This window comes from Heterodontus francisci, chromosome 19, assembly GCF_036365525.1.
Source record: "Heterodontus francisci isolate sHetFra1 chromosome 19, sHetFra1.hap1, whole genome shotgun sequence".
NCBI lineage: Eukaryota > Metazoa > Chordata > Chondrichthyes > Heterodontiformes > Heterodontidae > Heterodontus > Heterodontus francisci.
Genome location: NC_090389.1, coordinates 72032630 through 72053571, shown reverse-complemented (window position 1 = coordinate 72053571; position 20942 = coordinate 72032630). Strand labels below are relative to the sequence as shown.

Below are 20942 nucleotides of genomic sequence, written 5' to 3'. Positions count from 1 at the left end.
TTGGCTTCCTATGCCAAAGGGCAACTTTTCCCATTCTCTCCCACAAAGAATATCATCATGAACCCTCCTGCAATGGAAAATCCATTGCCAAGGTTTGCATATGAGGCATCACTAAAATTGATTTCATATTTTTGGGAACTTCAGCATATACTTCTCCATTTTAAAAGTTTTTTGTTCACCCTCAAGATATCCTCAACCTTTGGATTTTTCATCACAAGACCAAGTTCTAGCACATCAAAACTTGCATCTGGTCTAGTCTGTGTGGCTAACCAATTGAACTGTCCAACGAAGCTCCTCAGCTGTTCCATTTCATCCTTGGAAGCAGCCGCATCTTTCTGTCCGGATGTGGTGCGACTAATTCTGATGGGATTGACAGTTTCCAAGTAAGAATGTTGATATAAAATTACATTGACTCACCCTGCTTCATCTCCAAACCCATATATTTAAAAGCCCCAGAAGTTTGGCTACCAATTTTTAATTCTTTCCAAATTTGATGAATAACATTCTTTTCAAACTCATTAGTGCCACTCCACAAAAAAAAAAATCGTCCACATGCATCATAAAGATGCCTGAAAGTTTTCCAATATAGTGCCAATAAAACATTGCAGGAGCTGCCTTCAGTTGTGAACACCCTAACTGTAACAGAACTGCCCTCACCAAAAAATACCACACCCGGGAAACGTCATTTAAGCCATTTATTCAACTTCCAGAACTTCCCTTCGATGTCTGATGCTTCCTTTGGAGGCTGGAGAAATACTTCCCTCTGAAGCAGGTCACCTTGAAGGAAAGCCACTTTGATATCGATGGACTTACACCTCTAAGAATAGGTTGCTAAAATGGCCAAAAAAGACTCTCAATCACCTTTCCCGCTGTGGGAGAATCTACCCTGATATCTTTATCCCCCAAGCCTTTCTCAAACCCTCTGGCCACCAACCTAACCTTATAGGTCCCATCTGGTAGGACCTTTTCTGTACAGATCCATCTGTGTGATAGAGGCCAATCTGCTCTATCCACAACCTCGGAATATACCCCAAATTCCTTCCAATTTACTAACTCTTAGTTTAGCCTCTCTTATCACCCTATCTTCTAATCTATTAGCAGCTACAAACATCTCTCGATCACAGGGATTTCTGCTTTTTTTTTTGAGAAGGCTCTGAACCATCTATGCTACACCAGTGATATTTAAATTCGCATCAAAAATACCCATTAATCAATCCACATGCATTTCTAGGATTCATTTGCTTTCAGCTATCATCCCAATCTTGCATTTTGTTTTGATCCACAAATCTATTAGAAGTACAACCTCAGAACGTCTTTCAGCAACTCGCTCTTTGTACAAGCGCTGGTGACTAGGCCCTGTCGATTTTGAGAATCAGTAATCAAGGTGTCCTGCATTCTCTAACACTGCAGAAATTCCAATTTGTGACATGAAGGCAGCTGGAAACAATTGTTTTTCCAAAAATTTCTTTAGGGCAGCAGTTATTTGCTCAAAAATTTAATCTTTACCATAAAATTGAACATCTGTCAATATCCATATGCAAGATTTGTGCACAATCTAACAATTTGAATGCAAGCACAGACTCAGGAATTTCTAGATTGAATTTTTTTAGCCTTTTATATAACCTATCAAGCTCCATGACATATTCTTCCATGGACTGATTGCCCATCTTAAATTTGTCAAAAGTTGACCATGCCTCATAGGCCTCCAACAAATCTTTTTTTTCCCTAAATCTTGTCCATAAATTGTATTAGAATTGGCAACCCCTCTTCGGGATCTAAGTCAGTAACATCCAGTTCTGAAAATACTTTATTTCTCATCGTGCTTTTTCCTGGTAAAGACAAAGCCAAGGCCATACCTTGCTTCCTCTTTGTTAGGGAAATGACCCGAGTCCACATTGCCACCTCGTTCTTCCATTGTTCGTATGTTTCCAATTCTGAAAAGACAGGTGAGTAATCATTGTTGAGAGGCTGCAGCATGACTCAGCCATTGTGCATTGAAAGCTGCCAGGAGCTTTGCTTTTGTCAGAAAAATAAATTACTTGTTTTTCTTTATCTTCCCACCTGAAGAGGTCAAAGTTAATCCTCTGCCACCATGATCAAACAACAGATATCCATTCACCAAAATAAGGAAGCAGGAGACAGTCTGTGATCCACAACCATTTTATTCTCAATCCACAATTCAGTACAAATTCTAGTTTTCACTCTTTCCCTCTGAACTAACTCCCTGTCTAGAAGTAACTCCCATCCAAGGTGAAAAACCCAGCCCTTAACTACAAGTTGCAATGAGCATCACCTGCTCTCTATTAACTCTGAAGTAAGTCCTGGTTAATTAAAGGGACCAGCATTTTCAACATTGTCATATGCACTATACCATTAGGGTATGTTGGAAGGATTTGCTGTGTAAAGCCTTTTTAACATTTCGATATGACAGCATTTTCAATTATAAGGTCCAGCTTGTATTTGTGCCCCGCTGCAATGGCAACACTTGGTAAGCATTCAAAGAACTGCAAAGTTGTAAGAATGCTTTGAATGGGATTGCAGTCATAGAGTAGTACAATTATGAGAAAAGATTTTGTGGCATTACTTGGGGCAGTTATTTGGCATCAGTAGTCATTATGTAGTCTTATCTTGGCATCTTTCTCGAGGTCTGCCATCCTCTTTCAAATTTGGAACCAGGGCCTCTGGGTTTCATAGGAAGAAATAGTTGACATGATGATAACTGCTAAGTTTGTGGAACCATTTTTTTTTCTGTGGAGGTCGCCCTTCAGTGCCACAAATGACAGTCTCCTTTTCGTCACTCACGGCAGCATTAATCTCAATGCTGCATCAGTAAACTGAGAAGCCTCCATTGTCCAGGAACTCTGCAGCTCACAGACCCTTCCCTTGTGTGGCAGGCAAGAACACAGATATTTGGCTGTTGTGGTACTTTAAATGATTATCAGCCATGAACACTCGCTTAGCAAGCCAACTGTACAGTTAAGAGCTAAAACTGAGTAGAAAAAACTTCCAAATCCTCAATATCGGGAGTAAATGGTCCTGCGAGAGCAGTCCGACCTCAGGTTGTGCTTCAATAGGAGTTTGCAGGCTAAAGACTCATCAATGTCATAAATATTTAGAAAGTATGACAAATTCTTTAACTTTTTCTTTTTTACAGGGTTTTTATGATGAAGTGGCGAATCCCTTACTTTTGGATATTGAATTGCAGTATTCAGATAATGCCATTTCCGAATTAACTCAGGCCAATTTTAGACAGTATTATGACGGGTCTGAAATTGTCGTGGCTGGCAAGATTTCAGACAATAACCTAGAGACACTCATAGCAGAGGTCTTTGCTCAAACTGTAAGTACTATCTGTCAGTTATTCCGATTCATTTACTTACATTTAGATGAAACATAGAATACAGTATTACAATGCAGTAGGAAGTTATTTAGTCTATTGTGCCTGTGCCAGCTCTTTGAATAAACTATCCATTTCACCCTATTTTCCTCCCCTTTTCTCATACCTTTCCAAAATATGTTCTCTTACAATTAATTATCTATTTCCCTCTTAAATGATATTCTCATGGATTCTGTTTCCGCCATACTTTCTGGGAGCTGTAAGTTTATCTTAAAAATCCCCTAACAAAAATCTCGTACAACTGTAGAACAATACAGCACTGAAGACCATTTGGCCCATCGTGCCTGTGATGGCTCTTTGAAAGAGCATTCCAATTAGTCCCACTTCTTGTTCTTTTCTCATAGCCCAGAAAATTTTCCTTTTCAAGGATTTATCCAATTCCCTTTTGAAAGTTGTTACTGAAGTTGCTTCCAGTGGTGCATTCCAGATCATAACAATTTGCAGTATAAAAGATGGCTTCCTCCTGTCTCCTCTGGTTCATTTTCCAATTCCCATAAATCTGTGTCCTCTGGTTACTTAGCCTTCTGCCACAATTTCTCCTTATTTACTCTATCAAATCCCTTCCACATTTTCAATACTTCTTTCAAATCCCCTCTTAACCTTTTCTGCTTTGAAAACAACTCATGTCTTTCAAAGTAACTGAAGTGTTTTATCCCTGGTACCATTCTAATAAAGCTCCTTTGCACCATCTTCAAAGCTTAACATTCTTCCTTAAGTGTGATGTCCAAAATTGGCCACAAGTGTCCGCTGTTTTATAAAGGTTTCGCATAACTTTGTTACTTTTGTATTCTGTGCATCTATTTATAAAGCCAAGAATGCCTTTTTAACTTATCCTGTTACCTTCAAAGTCGCGTTTACGTATACCCCCAGGTCTCCCTGTTCTTCTACCCCCTTTAAAATTGTACCATTTAGTTTATATTGCCTTTCCTCATTCTTCTGACCAAAATGAATTGCTTCACACTTCTCTATTCTAAACTTATTCTGCCTTGTGTTTTCCGATTTCACTTGTCTACTTCCTCCTGAAATCTGTAACTATCCTTCTCACTGTTGACTATTTTTGAGTTTCAGATCATCAGCAAACTTTGAAATTATGCCCTTTATATCCAAGTACAAGTCATTAATATATATCAAAAAAAGCACTGATCCCAACAACAACCCCTGGGAGACATCTTTGCACACTTCCCTCCAGTCTGAAAAATAATCGTTCACCACTACTCTCTGCTTTCTGTCCTTTAGCCATTTTGTATCCATGCAGCCACTGCCTCTTTAATCCCATGAGCTTCAATTTTACTAACAAGTCTACTATGTGGTACTCGATCACACACCAGATGAAAGTCCATATACACAACATCAAATGCACTACCATCATCATCCACATTATTTCATCAAAGAACTCAATAAAGTTAGTAAAACACATTTTGCCTTTAACAAATCCATACTGGTTTTCAATTATTACTTCATATTTTTCCAAATGTCAATTAATTTTATCCCAGATTAATGTCTCTAAAACATTTCCCCTACCAACATTAGGCTGATTGGCATAAAATTGTCTGGTATATACTTCTCTTTGTGAACAGGGGTGTAATATTTGCAATCTTCCACTCCTCTGGCACCACTCCTACATCTAAGGAGGATAGGAAGATTGTGGGCAGAGCCTTTGCAATTTCCACACTTACTTCCCTCAGCAACCTAAGATGCAGCCCATCCAGACTGGGCGACTATTCTACTTTTGAGTGCTGCCAACCTTTTAAGTCCCTCCTCTTTATTTTATCCAATTTCTCTACCTCCTCCTTTACTGACATTGACAGGATTCTTTTCTTTAATGAAGTCAGATGCAAAGTACTCATTTAGTACATCCGCCATACACACTGCCTCCACAAGAAGATCTTTTTAGTTCCTAATTAGCCCCACCCTTCTTTTGACTACTCTTATTATTTATATGTTTGGGTTCCCTTTTATGTTACCCATTAATCTATTCTCATATGCTCTCTTTGGTCCTCTTATTTCCTTTTTCAATTTTTCACTGTACTTTACAGCTTGGTTTTCTACTGAATTTGGAACCCAAAATTTATCGTAAGCTTCCATTGTAATCTCTACATCTTTAGCCATTCAGGGAATTCTAGATTTGGATGTTGTCCCTTCCCCCCTCATGGGAATGTGTTTAGTCTGCCCCCAAAGTATCTACTCTTGTTTGTATCTATTTATTTATTCATGGGATGTGGATGTTGATTTATTGCCCTTAAGAAGGTGGTAGTGAGTTGTCTTCTTGAACCACTGTGTAGGAACACCTGCAGTGCTGTTAGGTAGGGAGTTTCAGTATTTTGGCCCAGTGACAGTGAAGGAACGGCAATATATTTCCAAATGAAGATGGTGTATGACTTTGGGGAATTTTCCGGCAGTGGTGCTCCCTTAACTTCCTTGTTCTAATAAAACAAGTCCCATGTCTCTAATCTGACCTCATAGCCTCAGCTCCTCCCTGTTGGTATCATCTGACTGAATGTCATTGGTAACTTCCCCATGGCCTTGACATCCTTTCTAAAGTATGACACTCAAAACTGGACACAAGATTTTAAATGTTCCAAGTTTGGATAGGTTTAGCACCTGCTCTGTACTCCTACTTATAAAACCTAAGATCCCACATGCTTCTGTTAGAACTTTATCAATTTGCCCTCCGACTGTTAAAGATTTATCTTTCTCTCACTTCTTAACTCTTTTTAAAATGTTTTCATTTAATGTATGTATCTTCCTTATTCCTCCCAAAATGTATCATCTTGCATTCTTGACATTATATTTCAGCTGTCATTTATCTGCCCAATCTACTGATCAGTTTGTGCCCTACTGAAGACACTTAAGGTGTGACTTAAACTTTTGGTGATGGTGTGAAGCAGGAGTTTTTGTTTTTCTACACTTGTCCTGATTTTTGTTTCAATTACCACCACCCCCCCCCCACCCCGTAGTTCTCTTCAAAGTTATCCATGCTCCCTATTTTTATGCGGATTGCCAATTTTAATATTGTGTCTCCGAAATCCAAGTCCAGATCATTTGTATAAAATGAAAAGAGCAGTGCTCCCATCACTAACTTATGAGGAGCAGTACTTTTACTTTTTATATGTCACCTGTCTAAAGAACATCTGCTATCCACAATTCTCCATTTTCTGTCCTTTAACGAGTCTCCTATCTGTGCTTCCACACTCCTTTTAATAATATGCTTATTTTTATCAACAAGCTTACAAAGTTACATCTGGTCAAATGCCTTTTGAAAATCCATATATGCAACATACATGATATTTCCTTTATCAATACGCTCCTTTACTTCAACAAACTCGACACATCTGGCTTTTTACCAATATAATAACAGCAAAATACTGCAGATGCTAGAAATCTGAAATTAAAACAAAAACAGAAAATCGGAGCAGGAGTAGGCCATTCGGCCCTTTTGAGCCTGCACCGCTATTCAATACGATCATGGCTGATCGTCCAAACTCAGTATCCTGTTCCCACTTTCTCCCCATATCCCTTGATTCCTTTAGCCCTAAGCACTATATCTAACTCTTTCTTGAATGTATTTAATGATTTGTGATAATGAAAAGTGGAGACAGAAGCAGAGTTAATGTTTTAGGTCAGTGACCTTTCATCAGAACTGGCAAAGGTTAGAAATGTAATAGGTGGGGAAAAAGAGAAGAAAAGGGAAGGTGTTGATAGGACAGAGGGTCACAGAGAATAACTGGCAAGGAGGTCATGGGGCAAAGGCAAAGAGTGTGTTCAATGGTGTAGTGAAAGACAAAGCGTTAGTGCAGAGAGGGTGTTAAATGACAGCATAATGAAAGCCCTAGCCAAAAGCACAAACATGAAAAAAAAACAGTGGGCAAGGACATGGCAAAAAAAATTGAATGATGAAACAAACTAAAATAAAAATAAAAAATAAAACTAAAAAAGAGGGGCCAGTCGTGCTCTGACTTTTTTACAATTACTGTTGGCTGTCCCTGACTAACCCATGTTTTTATGTAATTACTACATTTATTTCATTTATTTTTATAGAAACTTACCCATTATTGACGTTAGGCTGATGGGCCAGTAGTTACGCGGTTTACCTTTTTTGAACAGAGTTGTTACACTGGCACTCCTCCAGTGCTCTGGTACAATTTTTATACTCCAGTATGTTTAAAAGATCATGGTTCAGAGCCGCAGGTATTTTCTCTCTGAATTTCCTCAGCATTCTTGGATTCATACCATCTGACTCAGTGATTTTTCCACTTTAAGTTTCACTAAATAGATACAGGTTTTGCACTATTCCTTTAGTCATCTCTATGTTCTAGTCCTGCAATTGAATATTTGATATTGTCACCCTTCCTCCCTTTTTTCTTCTTACTCTCCCACTGGAATATTTTGTAACCGGGAATGTTCAATTTCCAGTCTTTCCCTGGCCTGAGCTATTCTGTCGTAGCCCCCTCCCCCCACCCATAGCAGCTTGTGCTCTGAGATTACCAATTTTATTCATAATCTCTTACCTAGTAACACATGTGTAACTTCCCCCACCCAGTCTGTTTGATAATGTTATTCAGGATAGTCTGTCCTTGTAAAGCTCTGTTTCTTTTTATCTTTCCTGCACTTTGTCTTTTTGTTATTCTTTCTGCTTCCTTGTCATGCTTGTCCCCTTTCCCTTACCATATTAAATTAAATCCTCCCCTTCAGCACTAGTTTCTTTCCCAGCGAAGAAGTTGGACCCAGCAATGTTCAGTTGAAGTTTGTACAGACTACTCCTGACTAGAACATCATCATGAACACTTGAACGTAACACCTTTCACATCCCTAGGATATCTCACATTGCTTCATATATTTTTTAAGTGTAGTTACTGTTATTATAGGCAACCACGGCAGCCAATTAGCACAAAGCCAGAGCCCAAAACCAACAATGAGATCAATGACCAGTTAATCGGTTTCAGTAAAGTTGGTTGAGGGATAAATGTTGGCCAAGACAGTTACAAATTTCATATCAACACAAAATTGTAACAAAATATTATCTCTTCACATTATGTATTGCGTAAATCCTACTAGATTTTGTTGCTCAGATCAATGAAAATATATCACGTAATTTATGCCTAACACGTAATAGTGAAAATATTACAAATTAACAGTATCTTTAAAATATAATTAACTGAAAATTGTGAGCTTATGCTATGGAACAAAGAAAAAGTGTAATGTATTTTCCCATATTTAACTACAAGGTTCAGCCTAACTCCTTAATTCTCCAACAGGCTAATGAACACCTGACTCTAAAAGCTGAAGTGAATTTATTAGAAGTCGAAAATGTTACTCAGCAACAGCAATACATTTTTGGTGACTTTACTGAGCGACTGTGGGCTTATTTGACCATACAACAGCTCTTAGAAAAGCGGTAAAGTAGCAAGAGTGTTTTGTCTGTGAAATTGAAACATAGAAATGTAATTTATGTAGAAGCATTGATTACTAGACTAACACAGCTGGTCCATCAGGACTTGAAAGATAGGTTAATGTCTTGGTTGTTAATCCTTCATCACCCTTTATTTTTATTAACTGTAGCTGTCACTGCTGCAAAATGACTAGTTTAGATATCTGTTTTGGATTACTTGTAGAGGAAGATTGCATGAAGTTAAAAATAATTGCACAAACATTTGTTTGTATGGCAGAACAAGTATTTACTGCACTGGATAACAATATGTTAAAAAAATAATTGCCACCAATTGTTGCATTCAGGGTTTCTGCAGAGTCAAATGAAAAGAAAAACCTAACGGATCGAATCCTGGAACTTTCACTCAAGTACAGCTTTGTAACACCATTAACATCGATGGTTGTCACAAAACCACAAGAAGAAAAGAATGAGAACTTTGTAGCTGACAAACCATCGGAAGATGGTAATGTTTGAATAAATCTATCCTTCATTAAGCCTTGATTTTGCAATTAATATTCAACTTGTATATTAGTCAGCACATTGTGTGTAAGCTTGATTTAAAAAGCTACATTTTTGTTAATATGCAGATATTATTTTTTATTTCATCGTCGATTAAAGATCTCCGCAATCCCAAAAACAAAAGTAACCGTACTAAAACAAAGTTCATTTTCAAAAAAATGACAAATTAAATTTTAAAAATGAATAACATTCTGAACAAATCAAGACATTTCATATGACCAAAGGCAGCAAAGAAATTTAATTGTATTGCAATATTTCATTTTTCAGAAATTGTTCCTGAGAGGCAGATGCACTGTTTTATAATGAACGAAACAAAATCCTATGAAACACACAATGTATTGTTATGCAATAATGCTGATATTCTGTGCTGTTGCTCACCACAAAATGAGAAAAATGTGTCTCTCTCTCTTCCTGTGACTGCATCTCTGGTTTCTAATTATTTTTGCGCTCTGTATTTGTTTTCTATTGTTTCTATCTTTTTCTTTGCCTCATGCACTTTTGCTGTTATGCCTGTATCTCTGGCTAAACTCTAATTCTGTTTCTGATTGGAGTCAATTTTAACTGGCTGGAATTGGCACTAACAGGGCTGTAATAGTCCCAAATGAGGTTGGTAGACTTACTGCCTCACTAAGCAGACATTCTGCCTGCTGCTGCTGTTTATTCTTAATTGATGCCAATATAGTAACACAATTCAATTCAGGCCCATGATCAGCAAAACAGCTTAAATTGCTGAATGGTGGCTGTTCTCACAGGTGGAAATATGCTTCCTGTTATGGTACTTCTTTGCTAGACAGTTAGTTGCTTTGTTTATTCATGTAAGTACAGCTATTGGAATGTAAACCTTCAGGCTACTCTGCTGCCAGGCAAATCTATCTAACATTATGCTTAACTTAGAAAATAACTTTAGCCTAGATATTGAATACATGAGTGTTTATATACATTTGAAATTTATCGTATAAGATTCAAGAACAACTTATATTTATATAGTGCTTTTAATGTAATAAAATGCCCCAAGGTGCTTCACAGGAGCATTATAAAAGAAAATATGGCACTGAGTCACATTAGGGGATACTGGGCTGAATTTTACCAGCCCCTCGACGGCGGGCGTCATGGAGGGGAGGCCCATAAAATATTTGCGGGAGCGGCCCGCCACGACCCTCAATGCCGAGAAGGCCCCGTCACATTTTACTGGCGGTGGTGAGGCCTAGGTGCGGCACCCTCACCGCCAAGCGGCGTGGCCTTCATTTAAATCTTAAAATTATGTAAAACAAATGCAAATCCACTTACCTGGTCCCGGCGGCCTTCCCATGCCAATATTGTTACCGCCCGCTGCAACTTGCGCGCCGTTGGAACTCCGTGTGGAGTTCTGAGATGAGACACTGGTGAGGAGGGGGAGGACTGAAATTATCAGGGGGGGGGCGGGAAAGCGGGGTAAACATTTTTTATTGGCTGTGAGGATGGCGGGAAGGGGTTAAAGGCAAAAGTGACGAGGTTGGGGGGAAAAGTTCAGAATGGGAATAAAAATTAATGTTTGTCATATTGGCATATAAAACAACCATTGGCTGGGAGGGGCTTGGGAAAGGGCCTCCAGCTTTTGATTTTTATTAAAAAAATTAACAAAGTACTTTCTCTTTTTAAACATTAACATTTTTGTTAAAGGCTTGAAGCCCTTTAAAATTGGCACTGGTGCCTGCGCGGTGGTGCCAGACGCCATTGCTGGGGACAGAGCGGCCGCCCCCTCTACATCAGGGACGGCCACTCTGCCCCCTCCATTTAAATGAGTCCCCGCACGAAAGTTCGCGGGGACTCAGCGGCGGCGCTTCCGCATTGGAAGGCCGCCGTCTTCAAAGCGCGCCGCCGTGAAGTGTGGCGTGCTAATAAAATTCAGCCCACGAGGACAAAGAGGTAGGTTTTAAGGAGATATTAAAGGAGGAAAGCAAGGTAGAGAGGCAGAGAAGTGTAGGTAGGTTATTCCAAATATGAGTGCTGAGGCAACTGAAGGCGCGGCCACCAATGGTGGCGGGATTAAAATCGGAGATGCACAAAGGGCCAGAATTAGAGGAGCCCAGATATCTCGGAGGATTGTGGGGCTGGAGGAGATTACAAAGATAGGGAGGGGCGAGGCCGGAGGGATTTGAAATCAAGGATGAGAATTTTAAAATCAAGATGTTGCTTGACCAGGGGCCAATGTAGGTCAGTGAGCACAGGGGTGATAGGGGAACAGGACTTGGTGTAAGTTAAGACACGGGCAGCAGAGTTTTGGATGACCTCAAATTTACAGAGTGTAGAATGTGGGAGATGAGCTAGGAGTGTGTTGGAATAGTCAAGTCTAGATGTAAGAAAGGCATGAATGAGGGCTTCAGCAGCAGATGAGCTGAGATGGGGCGCAGTTGGGTGATGTTACGCAGGTAGAAATAAGCAGCCTTACTGATGGCACGATTATGAGGGCGGAAACACAGCTCGAGGTCACATATGACATCAAGGTTGCAAACAGACTGGCTTAATCTTGGAATGTTGTCAGGGAGAGGAATGGAGTCAGTAGCTAGGGAACGGAGTTTGGAGGAGGACCGAAAATAATGGCTTCAGTCTTCCCAATATTTAATTGGAGGAATTTCTGCTCATCAGTACAGAGTGTTGGTTAAGCAGTCTGATAATTTAGCAACAGTGGAGGAGTCAAGAGAGGTAGTGGTGAGGTAGAGTTGGATGTCGACAGCATACCTGTGAAAACTAACAGTGCGCTTTGGGATGATGTCGCTGAGGGGCAGCATGTAGATGAGAAACAGGAGAGGGCCAAGAATAGAAATCCTTGGGGGACACCAGAGGTAACGGTGAGGAAGCAGAAAGAGAAGCCATTGCAAGTGATTATTTACATTGGAATTTTATGGTATAAGCTTCAGTGTAACAGGAACTGTGTTTGCATTGCGCGTTTTATGCAAATGTTTGGTTTGGAGCTCTGCATTTTACTAAATCTCAATGCAAACATTGGTCCAATTTGTCACGAGTTCTGAGATCTCTTGGTCCAAGGCCCAATATATGGCATTGTTAGTATCTCAGAAGCTGGGCCACACTTTCCTATTTGTTTCAGTCGATCCCATGGTTGGTCTGTAGAGGTTGAATCATAAAATGGTCACAGCACAGAAGGAGGCCATTTGGCATGTTATATCTGTGCCAGCTCTCTGCAAGAGCAACTCACCTAGTCCCACTCCCCTGCCTTTTCCCTGAAGTCCTGCAAATTTTTATCTTCAGATAATTATCCGGTTCTCTTTTGAAGGCCTCGATTGAATCTGCCTCTACCACACACTCAGGCAGTGCATTCCACATCCCAACCACTCACTGCAAAAAAAAAAGATTTTCCACATGTCACCTCTGGTTCTTTTGCCAATCACCTTTAAATTGGTATCCTCTGATTGAGGGTCCTTCGGCCAATGGGAACAGTTTCTCCCCATCTACTCTGTCTAGACCCCTCATGATATTAACACCTCCATCAAATCTTCTCTTAATCTTCTCTTCTCCAAGGAGAACAGACCCAGCTTCTCCAACCTATCCACTTAACTGACATTTCCAATATTTTCTGTTTTTACTTTTGATTCGAGTTATTTCATTTTCAGATTATTTCCCTTTGCCTCAGATTTGTATCTTTCACTGGCCAATTACTGTGCTATTTCCATTCACCTTTCCAACAGTATTTCTAACTCCCACATCTTTTCGTCACTTGTGTTTTCAATTCTCTTTGCCTATATATAGTATAGATGCCTTTCATTCAGGGAGAGGAAATCAAAAAATTTTGTTCAGATTGACATTTTGTACAAAGTCAACTTGACGAGCTAGTGGTCAAATGTCTTATTTCAATGTGCGAACTGACAGCCCTCTTCCTATATGGATTCTTCACCTGACCATGTCTTCCTATTTTCCACTTAAAAATTCTGCTTAATCTTCACGGGTCCCCCCGCCCCCAATGGAAACATTGCAGAAATATCAAAACTATATCTAGACAAGGCAGTTTAATAGGAACATAAGAAACAGGAGCAGGAGTAGGCCATTTGGCCCCTCGAGCCTTCTCTGCCATTCAATAAGATCATGGCTGATCTGATCGTGGCCTCAACTCTACTTTTCTGCCTGGCCCCCTTAACTCCCTTGTAGATCAAAATGAAAGTTATTATGAGAATAAATGTAACAAAATTTTGGTTTAAGACAAAACAGAAAACAAATGGACCAATACAAATCTCCCTTCTTGTTTATACAGTACTCACATGGAAGATTATTCTGCTATTGCCACACATATAATGCTAAAAATATCATTAGTTGGTTTTCTGTTTTAAGTCATTCAAGTTCATTTATCTGGTTAAAAATGCAATTCTCAAATAGAATATTTTACAGCTGTTAGTGGCCTCTCATTTTAATTTGATAGTGAGGCTGATTATATAACTCATGAGCAAAAAGTACATCAAAACTTTAGTTATTATTAAAATGTATGTAATGCAACTGCAGCTGTTAAGTATTCTTTATGTACAAATTAAAATAACAATTTTCCTGCAAGTGAAGTAAATATGGAATTAAATTAGAGGATATACATGATCTTTATATATTTCAACTTTACAATTGATCAAAGTGAGCCAAGTGTTGGCACAGTTCTGACTCCCGCTGTATTCTGTGCACCCAAAGTGAGCAGAGGATTCCGTGATTCTTCCTTTAGTGACGGCCTTCCCAAAACTCTGCATTCAGGCTCAGCGGGAGCGACTTTATTTCAACCCAGCTTGTTGTGCGTTTTTCCCTGCCGTGTTGATTGGCAACTCATCAGGCAAATACTTTTATGATTGTTTCATGTGATTGTCAATCAGAAAGCTCCATTCTCCAGTTCTGGCTTCATTCTGAGTAAAGCTGGGAGCACCGAAGCCTCACAGCTCTGTGTGGAGTCCCTAAACGTGGGCCACATCAAACTGTTCTGTAGGTCAGATCTGGCTCGTTGGGCCATACATTTCATATTTTTGGTATCACCCTTGGCCCTCCATTCACCAAGATACTACTGGAGTATTGTTCCACTCAACCAATCCCTCTGATCTGATCGTGGCCTCAACTCTACTTTCCTGCCTGCCCCCTTTAACCCTTGACTCCCTTGTAGATCAAAACGAAAGTTATTATGAGACTAAATGTAACTAAATTTTGGGTGGTGTCATGGGCATCAAAGCTGGAGGAGAGGGAGAGGAGACCTCTTCACAGTCCTTGAACATGCTGTCTTCACCCAAATCTGTGCCCGTTTTTTCCTACAACTGCATGTTTGAATCTCTAAAATCAGGAATCTGCCCCGACCACAGCACCCCAATTACATCCTTAGTGACTTGGGTGCATTATACTTCCTTGTCCTTCCTGACCTTTGTGCAAGCTTTGACAGGTTGGCCACATCATACCCTCCACCTCCTCTTCTCCATTATCCAGCTCAGTGAGACTACTCTCACTTCATCCCCCTCTTGTTTATCCAATCGTAGCCAGAGCATGTCCAGCCCCTTGCACACCCACACAATTACCTCTGGAGTTCTCCAAGGATCTAGCCTTGGTCACTTTCTCATCCACATCCTGCTGCTTGGTGACATCATCTGAAGCCATGGGGGCCAACATGCAAGTGTACACTGACAACATCCAGATCTATCTCTCCACCACTTCTTGACCACTACAGTCTCTTGTGTTGTTAGACTGCTAGTCTGACATCCAGTTTTGAATGAACTACAGTTTCCACGAGCTGGGAACACTGAAGCTTCAGCTCTGTACCACCACTACCAATTCCATCCTTTTTCCGAGCCATTGTCTCATGTTGAACCAGGTCATTCTCAACTTTGTCATCCTATTTGATGGCAGCCTGAGCTTCCAACCCCATATCCTCTTCATCAAAAAGACCACCTACTTCCATTCCTGTAACATCAACTGCATCTGGCATTACCCTCTGCTCCGCCTCAGCTCCGTGCTACTGAAACCCTCATCCATTATTTTCTGGCCTCAAGACTCAACTATTCTTCTGTCCTGGATGTCCTTCCATCCTCCATACCCTGTAAGCTTCATCTCATTAAATAAAAATCTGCTGTCCGTATTCTGTTTTGTACCAAGTCTCTTTCTACCTAATAACCCTCTATCTACACTGACCAACCTAATAACCCTCTATCTACACTGACCAACCTTAGCCCCTGGTCCCCCAGCACCTTTTAATTTAAATTCTCATCCTTGTGTTCAAATCACTTCATGACCATGCCCTTTGCTATCTCTGTGAACTCCTTCAGTCCTGCAACACAGAGGGAACTTTACATACCTCTGACTCTGGCCTCTTGTGCATCCACCATCTTCTTGATGCCCCCACCAATGACTGTGTATTTAGCTGTCCAAACCCTACTTTCAAGAATTCCCTCCCTAAACCTCTCCACTCCGTCGCTTCCTTTAAAGACCTTAATTAAAACCCACCTCTTTGACCAAACATTTAGTCACATGTCATATTACCTTCTTTAAATTAGCATTCATATTTTAGCTGATTGCACCCTTGTGAAGCATCTTGAAATGTTTCACAATGTTAAAAGTGCTTTCGAAAAGCAAACAAAAGGTCATCGACCTCTTTCTCTCCATAGATGCTGCTCAACCTGCTGAGCATTTCAAACATTTTCTGTTTTTATATAAATGCAATTTGTTATTGTACATCTGTTGTTCTGCATGCCTCTTACACTCTTTCTCTCCCTTTTTCTCTGCCTGTGTCTCTTTATTCTGTATGTTTTGTACTCTTCCTCTCACATACCATGCAGACCAGGTAACAGACTAGGATCTGCAAACAAAAATGATCCACAAAGCACTTTAAAAATGTTACTAAACTTGGATCCAACAACATTCTATAGATACAGGCTAGACACAGATTTTTTTTAAATTATACAAATAGATGTATGTTTTCATTTCTTTTTCAGAAACATTCACGGCACAAAAAAGACAACACAGTGCTCCAGGATATGCAATGTGTAAGTTTTTAGAAACAAATATTAATCTTATTTTGAGGTGCATCCGAGAGATGTGTTAAGCTGCTATACAAGTGTAAAATGCTCTGTCAAAATAAATACGTCAATGAAGCCATGGTTTCAAGCTATTGCCACCACATTTACCCAAGTGTAAAGGATTGGGTCTGGTAGCTCCGTGAGCAGGAGAAGCAAAAGGACGGCTGCCCAAGGAAGAAAGTATGCCCAATGAATGAGAATGAAAATGCTAGTGGAAGCAGAAATCAGAATGCCAGCAGGAGATGGAGAGATGTGCATTACTTTTCTAAGATGTATTAGAAAACTAACCAATCCAATTGCTCAAACAATTTATTCAGTGTTTCCAAAGGCATCAAACTAAATACAGCTAAAAATTAAATATAGAATTCAATAAATGCTTTTAAAAATTATAATTTTATTTTAGGAATGTACTAAACTTGGCATTACAGATGCTTGCTAGACACAGATTTTTCAAAATTGCCCCAGTACATCAAAGTTTTAGTGTTTTTCAGAAACACCCCTGACAGCACAAAGCATTCATTGTAAGTTTTTCTGAAACATGTCACATGTCTTATTGGATTTTGAACTGTTTCTGGGAATTGTGACAAGGTGCTGTTAACATGTAACAGTTTCTTTGTCAAATGCAAATCACTGGCAATTGCAAGCTGTTTTTTTTTCCCAGTTCAGCTGCTTTAATTACTTGCAAAGGCAATGATCTTTTTAATTGGCACACCTGATAAATATACTTATTCCTATGTAACCCAGAAAATATTGCAGGGATATTCAGTAATGGAATATCTTAAGCTACTTGATTACATATTGATTCTCATCTTTTTGTCTACAGATAAAAGACCCACTTTCAGTTATGGTAAGACGCAGCTTAAGCATTTATTCTTTATATAGTTGTATTAATAAACCGTCAGCTATGTACATTTACATATGAAATTGATGGACAGGAAAAGACCAACAAGCCTGTCCCACACACATGAGGATCAATAATTATGATAAATTTGGTGATGGTGAAAAAGGTCTAGTCTGTGATAATGCAACCTTTATATTAAAACATTATATTATTGTATTAAAATATATTTAAAATGGTAGCTCAATGTGCTTCTATATTTAAGAAATATCAAATACAGACAAATTTGGTATAATAGTCTTTACTTAGAATATTGTACTGCGCTGTAATGTTCTAATTCTAATTCTAATTATTTGACACAGTGCCCTGATCACTTATTTGCTAAAAGCATTACATAACTAAGCAACATAGACCAGAAAGTCTCGGCCTCAATCCAACATAATGCTATAATTAAATTCAGTACTGCTACACTAAGGAAGGGAAAATAAACCAGTTTAGATCCCTATCCAGGGAGCTTCACTAGCAAGTGTTCACATGTGGATCAGAATAGAATCAGTGTCTGCTGTGATGCTCTCTGCAGTTAAAAAGCTGCAGATAATCACATTCTTGACCCTGTGGAGAAAAGTCACTTAGCTGAAGTGCCAGACAATGAATGGTAACTGTGGCACCATCCCCCCCACTGTGAGGACACCTTGAGGAGGGGAGGTGGTGAGAAAAAAGTCAGAAGAGAAACAACAAAATTTGATACACCACTAACTCTGATATAGTTCATATCACTTATGACTCTCTTTTCAAACAATCACAATTCTCTTTTGCATAGCTTTTTAATGTCTCATTGTTGTAAAAAGGATCCAATTATTAATATGCTTCTATATTCAATAAATATATATGCATTATTAAATTCACATAATTCTGAAGTACAGAATAAGTTATGTATAGAACATCAAATGGAACATTTTTTGTTTATTTTTATATGTTCAAATCTTAATAAGGACAAGAGCACAATGTATTATTCTGCTGCTAAAAAGAAACTGTGTCTCTTTAAGGCCACAAAGTCTAATGACTGTAAATACCCACAGCCAACTAGAGGCCAATTCCTCTTAGGCACATCATGAGATTCATTACAGGGTAACTGTTTTAAACCCTGGCTCCCTGCCAAATTCAGAACAAGCAGCAGGAAACACTTGGCTTTCTTTCAAGATTGTTTTACATCTGTAACAATGTGTGAAGTTGAAGTGTCATGGACTCAAAACTTGTTTTATATAAAAGTGGCAATGATTTAAATGTTCTAAAACCTTGACATCTTTTTCAAGTTGACAGTGATCCTCATTTTATCATTTCAATAAACGATCACAGTGATGCCATTTGTTTCAACATTGATGGAAAACCAGGTGCAATTCTAAATCTGGTCACGGATCCGTATACAGGTAGGTGCAATCTGTATCACAAGCTGTCACAAGGAAGCAAAAATGGCCGTGCATTGCTGCCAAACAGAAACATACCCTGAGTTAGCAAATCATACAGTGACATTAAAGCTGGCCATTCTGGAATTCTACTGTTTGACCTCCCCACATTGCTGGCTGATGAAGGAAGATCTGACAGCAAAGCGTTTACTTTTTTAAAAGGAGAAAAGATGAGGAAATTATAGCACAGTTGTTTTTTGTAGTGAGCGGTATAAAAAAAATCAAAGTCTCAGATTTATTAAGATACTTTTGACATTTAACTGTCAGACAGGTCCAGGATTTGAGCTTGCCGTCTTTTGCATTGACAGTTCAGTATGATGCATCTAATTTTATGAAGAGGCCTATCTAAGAATATTTTTGTTTCATACAAATCTTATGGATAATTCACTTGATGTTTCCACTAGTTTCTTCATTAGTTCCGCATTATTTTACTCATGGGTTCTCTGAAGTAGTCTTCCAGTGATAAAGGACATTGGGTAGCATCTCCTTATATCTGCAATAAATACATTGCCATCATGGCCACTGCACTGAATCCCTATCATCCTTATTGTCTTTCTAGAGACTCAAGTCATTGTAGGTTCTTGATGGTCTGATTTTTGTCAACCTAGTTAATGTCCTTAATGCAATTTACATATTAATAAAATCAAAAGGAGCTTTTTCTAGAAATGTCACAGCCACTGTAACATGGGATTCCCCATTAACAACATCACCAAAATGTTGGATCCAATTCCTGGCATTTCCTTCATTTTCTTAGCTATTGATAATTCAGCTGTTCCATGTGATTACCAGTTTTCTGGTTTCTCCCTATAATTGGTCTTTGCATTCATCATTTGGTTTTATGAAAAACTGATTCTCCAGATTTTAATTTGATATTTTGACAATTGATTAACATAAATTAATGTGTTTCTAAATTTACATGCAGATTTTGTGGTAAATGGAGAGTTGATTGGAGAGAAGAAAATAGAAACTAACAAGAAAATAAACACATACTTTGGAAAGTTTGGAATTATGAACAACAAAATGGATGTGAAAGTTGAAGTTTCGACACAAGCGATTACAGTCTTTCATGGAGAAGACAAGATTATTTTCCCTTGGTCAGCAACAGCATCTTTAACAAAAGAGAGGTGCGGTTTATGCAGTAATACAGCAGCATTACATTTGTTCTTCAGAAAACAATTGGTGGTGACATATATGCAAATATAGCCAAGAAACAAAAGATTCCATTAATTTAATTCTGACAAAATGCCTTGCAATTTCAAATCTAATTTGTACAACTGATGCCCTTTGGTTTATTTTGGTTTATCTTTGCGATTACCGCAAGTAGAGGTTGGAGAAGAATGCCTAGTAGCTTGCAATGAGAAAGGGTGACACTGAAAGGCAGGTACATAGGAATGTGATCTGAGACAGAGGAGCTCTTCAATCCTGCCACTGTGGTGAGAGTCAGTTGCTCAGATGGTATCTGATTGTTCCATCTCGAAAGCAAGGACCAAGAGAGTCATTAGGGCTGAATTTTAAGGGAATATTTGAGATGGAAACGGAGGCATCGGGGACATAAAATAGGAACTGAAGGCACTGGACAGGAAGTCCGACATCGTGATGGTCCTTCCAGAGTTTACTGTCGGCGGCTGACATGGAGGGTGGACTTCGCACATTCACGACGCAGGAAGTCAATTGAGGTATTTAGGAGCCCAATTGACAGCAATTCTATTCACTGTTTTGAATGTTCCTGATGGCGCACAGGGCCTTGCCTGGTTATAGGAGGTGAAAAGGAGGTAGGAGCTCAGTGATGGCTTCACTGGGTAGCCATCGGGTGAGGCAGCATCACTAGGCAGAGTGGGGGGTGCATTAGGAAAGATTATCAGAAGTTGGGACCAAGGAGGCAGGACCGTGGGGGAGCTAATATCAGTGTGCCATCGGGGCAGTGCCACTGCCTCGGAGGTCATAAGTAAGGGGAAGAGGAAGGTCCGATTGGCTAGAAGGCCTTGCACTCAGAGACAGGCAACCTCTCATGGGCCTCATTCACCCTAGTTTTGAGGACCCTTTGAAGTGGAAGAGCAGCAGAGAGAGATGGAGGAGCATGAACCGACAGGGGCACCGCCACCATCTGGGGGCACACAGGAGGGCCAGTATTGGGCACAGGATATGGTAGAAGGATGGAGAGAGGCACACCAGCTGCCTCTTGTGCACAGAAGAAGCAACCCTCCAGAGACCGGCTGATGCTCAACTACCTGCAGATGTCCGAGCAGCAGTGTCTCCGAAAACTGCACCTCTTCAGGGAGGC

The 20942-nt window shown here is 39.6% G+C and overlaps 1 protein-coding gene across 2 annotated transcripts in view; it reads left to right on the top strand.

Annotated features, from left to right (window-relative positions):
- LOC137380175 (inter-alpha-trypsin inhibitor heavy chain H3-like) overlaps positions 1–20942 on the top strand; it is a 58619-nt gene that overhangs the window by 30108 nt on the left and 7569 nt on the right. For both annotated transcript variants that reach the window (XM_068051934.1, XM_068051933.1), the window contains 7 exons: positions 3155–3340; positions 8653–8792; positions 9131–9288; positions 16277–16327; positions 17184–17207; positions 18512–18625; positions 19584–19785. In XM_068051934.1, the coding sequence (XP_067908035.1) occupies positions 3155–3340; positions 8653–8792; positions 9131–9288; positions 16277–16327; positions 17184–17207; positions 18512–18625; positions 19584–19785 (875 nt within the window). The remainder of the gene's footprint in view (positions 1–3154; positions 3341–8652; positions 8793–9130; positions 9289–16276; positions 16328–17183; positions 17208–18511; positions 18626–19583; positions 19786–20942) is intronic.